A 7795-nucleotide genomic window follows, 5' to 3' on the forward strand; every position below is an offset into this window, starting at 1 on the left:
TGTTTTACTCACTTTTGTGTGTGTTTTCTGAAGTAGACACATGAAGTTCTTTCTCTTCTGAAAGTACCACAGTTTTCACTAGTGTTAACAACCTTGCCTTCCTTAGGAGTCTATGCAAAACTGTTTTAATTCAAGCCACTCAATAGTTTTCCTAGGAAAGCAAGCCACTACTCTGTCAATGGTGTTTGGTAATCTCTGCTACAGATGTAGTACAGTTTTTATAAACAGGTGACCATCAACTGCTTCCTTCACTTGTGTGTGTGAGAGAAAGGAGTGGGAGGGCAGAGTATGAGCATCTTTAACATTAACAGTACACAATCTCTTCTTTAGAAAACACATGCCCAAATGACTGCAAAGTGGGAACAATGATGTATTTGACAAAACCAAAAAAGAAGCATATTCCAACACAGGGTACTTTACTACCAAGAATACATCATTAAAAGATATAAAGTCACTTGTATTTGTATTTGCAAATGCTATTTAACATGTAAGCACAAACCCACAATCCAATATAACTTAAAGGGAACTTTTTTTGGCAACTTCTTGAAACTAGTTCTCACCCTGAATTTTTAAAATGTCATTCCAAATGTCATTCCAACTTTAGGTTGAAGAAAGGGCTGATTAAAGGCACTGAATTACCAAAATAGTTATGTTTTGTTTGTTTGTTTGTTTGTTTTGGTTTTTCGAGACAAGGTGGCTTTGGAGGCTATCCTGGAACTAGCTCTTGTAGACCAGGCTGGTCTCAAACTCACAGAGATCCACCTGCCTCTGCCTCCCAAGTTCTGGGATTAAAAGTGTGCGCCACCACCGCCCGGCTACCAAAATAATTTTTGATCAACATGGTATGAACATTTACATTCAAATTTAAACTGTTTCTGAGCTGTATAATTTACTACCTGATTCTGAACTAAATCTCAGAGGTTAGGCTCCAAGATCAAGACAATCTGAACTTGAATCCTAAGCTTATCTGTTATGTAACCTAGGGCCACTGTCTACTGTGTATCTTTGCTTTTGAGCTAAAGGAAGTATTTCATAGCATGTTAATAATTACTATTTTATATAAATATGATTCATGTGAAAGTAACTAATGTGAAAACACAACTAATGTGCCACATAGCTTAAACTCCAAAACATTTTGTTGCTTCATACATAAATTGGAAACAATTTGTCTCTTATAAAATTATGAGATCTCAGAGGAAAATATAAAGAAATGACTGGAAAATGTGCAATGAGATAGGAGGAACCGTAAGATCACTATGAACTAAATTACAACAGTGGACTGAAGATTTTAAAATAGCGGAGTGGATTAATGACACTATGACAACAGAGAAATGGTAAATATATGAGCTGAGAGATCTGACAACCATTCACATTTGATCATTCCATTTTGGTCATCCAAGTTGAACATATTCATGGAGATGTCATATTGGAACACAAAATATACACAATCACATACCATTTAAATATAAAAATGTATAAATAGGATTTAAAACTATACTTTATGACAATATCATTAGTAGAGATAAATGTGTTAGGCAGATAAAGATCCATATACTAAAAACTGTCCTGACCTGCAGTACGTCAACCTGGGGCAAGAGAGTCAGGGATACGGAATGGAGAAAAGAGACACAGAAAGACTGACCACAAGACAGGATTCTGATCAAGTGGCAAACTTTACTTTTCTCAGGCTAGCTTATATAGTCAGCAGAGCAGGATATGGGGAGGGGTAGAATGGGTTGTTTGTGCACCAGGTGTTAGTATAGGCAGGATATTAAGAAGCCACAAAGAAGATGTTTGGCAGGGTAAAGAGTTCATGAGTAAGAGGTCCAGGAAGGGTTGACTGAGCCTGTGGGTGGAGGACTGGGTCAAGTTGTTTCTTTTCTTGAGCTGAATGAGGTTCTAAGGAGCTGCTATGTAAAGGTTAATATACAACTATGTGTCCAGCCAAGCATGGCCTAGAATCTCATGCCAAGCCCTGAGATTTGGATCCCAACAGAAAACCACAGATATTACTGAGAAATCGGAATGAATCATATGTACCTAGATATATGCTTTGTTTTAAGGTCAAAAAGTTAATTATTTAAATGTTAATCATCAACATTCTCATTCTCTGAAGACTGTGATACATTTATTTTATATTTCTTATTTAAAATTATTTATTTAATGCATGTGTGTACAAATGTATAGGTGCATATATGTCATGGAGCATGGGTGGAGGTCTGAAGACAATTTGTGGGGGTTAGTTCTCGTCTTCCACCTTGGAGTTTTAGGAATCAAACTCAGGACATCAAGCTTGGTGGTAAGTGCCTTTACCTGCTGCCTTAGTTTCTTTTCTGTTGCTGTGATAAGACAATGGCAACAATGCAACTTATAATTACTTCTGGGCACAGGGTTCCACAACCATCATGGTGATGAGAATGTCAGCTGGTAGGCAAGTCGGGGGAGCAGTAACTGAAAGCTTGTATCAACTTGGTTCACAGAAGGAGGCAGAGAGAACTAAGAATGACTTGGGCTTTTGAAACCTCAAAGCCTACTCCCAAAGGCAGGCTCTCTCCCACAAGGTCACACCTTCCCAAACACTGACCAAGCATTGAAATATGTGAGCCTATGTAGACCATTCTCAAACCAATTCTAGGCATTTTGCTCCCCAGGGAACTGATATGCATTTACCGTCCTCTTGCCACTCTCTGGAAATACCCTTGCTCCTCTGACCAATACTATCATCTTTTATCTTCACAGAGGACAGCACACCCTTAAAAAAGTCACTTGAGCCAGATATAACCAGCCTGGAGGAGGCAGGCACACCTCCAAACACCTGGGTGTCTACAATTGCTAGTGTACATCAGGAACAGCTCCTTTTCTTTTGATGGTATTTGTTCTCCAAGATTTAGACAACAGGGAAAATGATATTTATCTCTAAAACAATGTGATTATCTCTAGTTCTTCTGGTCTTAGGTGTCTTGAAAACCTCACTGAATCAGTGGGGGCTTACAGAGAATAGCCACAAACCAAGCAGGAAAAGCATCAGTCATCAGGGCTATTTAGGCATGGAGGAATGACATCAAAGGGATGAAATGATACTGAGCTAATGTTCACTATTGCTAGCTCATTTAATACTGTTTCTTTCATGAAACTCTTTTTAAAAAGAAAGACCACAGATTCCATTTTAAGTATATCCAGTTTTGAATTGAGAGACTTTCTAAAAATCCAAACACTGATCAACACAGAAAACTTCCAGTCTGGACACCAGACACAGGCCTGTTAATAAATGACAAGCATTCATGAGTACAAGGAACACTGTTCCTCCAGAAACAAGGGAGCAACTACTTGCTTGCTTTGGAAGCATTAATAACCTCTTTGATGAGAGGAACAACCAGGGTAATGTCCATGGAGGCTTGTTAGAGGAAAATCTTTAGTGTCATCTGAGTGCCTGGACAGCCCATGGGTTGGATCCAGAGGGCACCCACTTCAGAGCCTGTCTCCTCTGCGCCCTAGAAGAAAAGGCACAGAAGGGGATGTGATATACCAAAGAAAAGGTCAGCAAAGCTTCTGGGGGACAGACTTCTGGTTACTACCTCTTAGAAGATATATAGATTTTGTCCAGTCTAGGATGAAAACAGAAGTGGGCCAGGCAGGGTTTGTGATAGAAGAAGAGTCTGGCATAGGCTAGGAAAATGTGCCAATAGGAGAGTGAGATGGTCAAAGGAGCTGCTGGCTCACACTTAGAGCTATGTTTGGAAATCACAGGTGTCATTTGGCTTAGGGTGACTAAATTCTGTGTGGTAAGTCTGTGAGGAGCCAGTGACACTCACTCATAATTCCTCTACTCCAGATTAGAATTGTGTCTTCCTACTTAAAATAAATTAATTAAGAAGAAATCTCTCACAGCTGTGACCATTCATTTTTTTAAATTCCTGATGTAGTCAAGTTGACAACCAAGAATAGCCATCAGTAAGATGCATGTGCTAAGATCTAGAACCTAGCATCCTAGCCACACTTCCCCATTCTAGAAAGCCTAGACCCATCTCCAAAGCCAGCACCTATTTGAGTCCATTTTTGGAAACTAGGAAGAAGGACCCTCTCCTGGTGGTTGCCTGGAAAGGTCAGTTGAGACAAACAAAAGCAGGGGCCACAGCAAGTGTCCCAAAGAGCATAGCCTGAGTGCTCTGTTCATGTCCTCATGAGTTCGTCACCGACATGACTTTCTATGTTTGGCTGAGGTCAGCCACCTCTTCAGGGAAACATAATGGACTCACCTCAGCCCAAGCCTTGCTCCCAGCATCCCCAATTCTTTCCCAGTTATAACCCATGCCAGTTATAACCTGTCACTATGAGGACCTATCTAATGGAAATGTCTGTGAGGAGCCGCACTCACATTCGCCATTACAAGATGGCGCTGACATCCGCTGCCAGATCAAGTAAATAACGTTGGTGCACATGTGCCCAGTGTTTTTCCACTTGCCTAGCCTTGCCTCTCCCATGGTGTCATATAGGGTGATGAGTCATCCACCTATCCCAGCTGTACATGCACTGCTCGGAGCTTATGAGCCTTTATAAGGGGACGGGATTCTTCGCTCAGCGTCTCCCTAATCGGAAGCTGATCATCTGTCTCTCAAGATGCATTAAAGCTTTACTGCAGAAGGATCCGAGTGTCCTGTGTCGTTCTTGCTGGCGAGACGATCGCGCGGGACATCTGGTGCCGAAACCCGGGAACTTGTTAACATCGCCGGCACCTCGGGAGACCCCTCGGGGGACGGGGCAGATACAGAACTGCAGGGTGGTAAGTTCGGAGAGCTATGCTTAATCCTGATACCCCTTTTTTTGACTTTGGCCTTAATTTGTCACCACCATGGGATGGGTTAGTAGAAGCCTTAACTCTAGTCTTGATTATTCTTCTTTTGTTCATATTGGTCTTATATTGTGCTCATCGTGGCTGGTGTTTCAGTTCTCGACCAAGCTTACCCCAGGTAGCCGCCAGCATAATGGGCTCTTCACAATCTATAGTCACAGCCTTGCAAATGGTTCTAAAACAGAGAGACCTAAAGATTGCTCCCCACACACTCCAAAATTTTGTGACAGGTCTTTCCAGGCCCAGCTTTTACAAGTTTCATTCCCAATAGAGAGTTGCCACAGACCTTGTCCTGTTCTCTAAGCATCCAGCTCTCCTATACCCCAGGGCTCAGATGCGTGTAGGTACCCCTTTCCCTGGTCAGGGGTCTGGAGTCTTCCTCCCTCACTTCCTCAGTTCCTGAGACCCCCCAATTGCCGCCACATCCATGTCCTCCCCACAGCTGCCTTCAAGCCAGGCAAGCCCGTCAGCCTCTCTCACATCGGTGTCCCAGTATCCCCCAGACCTCCTTCCACTCTTGCGCCCCGGGGACCCCATCATGGGGTCCTGCTGAGATCAGAGGATACAGCCAAGTATCTGAAGGGCAGACAATGACCAAAGGAGAACTGGAAACAAGTGCAGAGATCTTCTGTGCTTCTGTGAATCAAAACTGGAAGTGGGGTGCAGGTGAAGGGGAGCAGCAGGCAGTGTCTATAGAGCTGGGTTAGGCCAAGGGGAGAGACAACATAGACAAGGGACCATCCAGGGGTTAAGCATAATGGGACCAGAGTGTCTGCCAGGAGAGGGGGTCCTGTTCTTCCCAGGAGAGTCTCCATCAGAGACTGAAGGGCTGGGCCTAGGAGGTGAGGGGAAGTAGGGGTGAGCGAGGGACTGTAGAGTGGTGGGAAAAAAATGTGACCATGAGTGAAGCAGAGCCATGGATGGGGCTGCACCTTAGTTGGGTCTTGCTGACCTATTCTATGCCAGGACAGAGGGTTATACAAATGAATCTTTATTCTCTGCTGAGTTGAAATATAACAAGGCAGGAAAGCAAGATCTCTGCAGTCAGCCAGCCAAGCTTTACCTAGGGTATACTATCTGGTTTTAAGTCAACTTGACACAAGCTAGAGCCATCACAGAGGAAGCAAGCCAGTATGCAGCACCCCTCTATGGCCACTACATCAGCTTCCAGGTTCCTGCACTGTTTGATTTCCTCTCCTGACTTTCTTTGATGATGAACAAAGAATGATATAGACATGTAAGCCAAATAAACACTTTCCTCCTCAGGTTGCCTTTTACTAATGGTATTTTATCACAGCAATAGTAACCCTAAGACAAGGGGTGAAGCACAAAACAGAGAATGTAGTGCTCTTAGAGGCCAGAGAGGGCTTTGAATCCCCCAGAATTGAAATGGCTGTGAGCCTCCATGTGTGTGCTGGGAACTGACCCCCCAGTCCTCTGAAGAGGCATCAAGCACTCAACTACCAAGCCATGTCTCCTGCCCCCTTTTTAAAATTACACCTGTAATTTTACTGGCTTATTTACTTGCTGGGGTATGTGGGGAGGGATACCATTGGGCATATGTGGAGGTCACAGGCCAACTCTTGGGAGTTGATTCTCTCTTCCCACTTGGGTCCCAGGTTTTGAACTGAAGTTGTCAGGTTTGATGGCAAGCTGTCAAACCAATGAGCCATCCCAGTGGCCCCTGGATTTCACTTTCTAGGATGTTTCTTTTACTTGACATTTGCTCCTACTCCAAGACCCACATACAAGAGGCATTCTATAAATATCTTGTAAACAGGGGAGCGGAGTTCCGGGCCGGAACGGAATGGGTCCGAGGCGCGCGGGCTGCCGGAGCGCGCGGCCGCGGCGGTGTGTGCGGCGGCGCTGGGCGTCTGCCCACTGAACAGCAGGCACGGCCGGGGCGCGGGGTCAGGCGTGGGCGCCTGGGTCTCGCGGTCTCTCAGCTGGCGGCTGAGAGGGACGGAAGATGAGCGAGCGCGGGCGAGCCCCGCCGGGAACTGAGAAATGAGCTGCACGATTGAGAAGGCACTTGCTAACGCCAAAGCCCTTGTGGAGAGGCTGAGGAACCATGATGATGAAGCAGAGTCTCTCATCGAGCAGACCACGGCCCTCAGCAAGCGAGTGGAAACGATGAAGCAGTATCAGGAAGAAATCCAAGAACTCAATGAAGTGGCAAGACACCGGCCAAGGTCCACGCTAGTTATGGGAATCCAGCAAGAAAACAGACAGATCAGAGAATTGCAACAGGAGAACGAAGAACTGCGAACATCCTTGGAAGAGCACCAGTCTGCCTTGGAACTGATAATGAGCAAGTACCGAGAGCAGATGTTCAGATTGCTAATGGCCAGCAAAAAAAAAACAAAAACAAAAACAAAAAAAAAAACATGACCCACGTATAATAATGAAGTTAAAAGAGCAACACTCAAAGGGTTTCCCTGTGTAGCCCTGGCAGCTGTCCTGGAACTCAACTCTGTAGACCAGGCTAGCCTTGAACTCTTGATCTTTCTGCCTCTGCCTCCTGAGTGCTGGAACTAAAGGCATGTGTCACCATACCCAGAAATACCTCACATTTTTAATTGACATTTTCTTTTGTCGTCACCACCCTGCCCTCTATTTCTTGTTACATATTGTATTCTCCATGGCTTATTCTTGTAACTCACATTACTCCGTATTAACAGGGTATCACTGTGTAGCTCTGGCTACCCAGGAACTCACTGTGTAGACCAGGCTAGCCTCAAATTGGAGATCCATCTGTGTCTGCCTCCCTATTGGTGTCCTTAGTAACTTTAAAATGGTGTGTCAGTGTGTGTGGTGTCTGTGTCTGTGCAGTAATAAACTATTGTAAAAATAAAGGTGTGTTTAGTTTAAAATTAAAAAAATGTCTTGTAAACACTAAGTATCCTATAAAGGTTACAGTAGCTGCCCTGTGCATACCTGGGGAGG

The 7795-nt window shown here is 44.3% G+C and overlaps 1 protein-coding gene across 1 annotated transcript; it reads left to right on the forward strand.

The window, feature by feature from the left end:
• Positions 1–6819: 6819 nt before the first annotated feature.
• LOC100752894 (FGFR1 oncogene partner 2 homolog) lies at positions 6820–7240 on the forward strand. Its single transcript, XM_035450640.1, has one exon. The coding sequence runs from the start codon at positions 6857–6859 to the stop codon at positions 7238–7240; it is 384 nt and encodes a 127-aa protein (XP_035306531.1). The 5' UTR covers positions 6820–6856.
• Positions 7241–7795: the final 555 nt, after the last annotated feature.

This window comes from Cricetulus griseus (assembly GCF_003668045.3).
Source record: "Cricetulus griseus strain 17A/GY chromosome 1 unlocalized genomic scaffold, alternate assembly CriGri-PICRH-1.0 chr1_0, whole genome shotgun sequence".
NCBI lineage: Eukaryota > Metazoa > Chordata > Mammalia > Rodentia > Cricetidae > Cricetulus > Cricetulus griseus.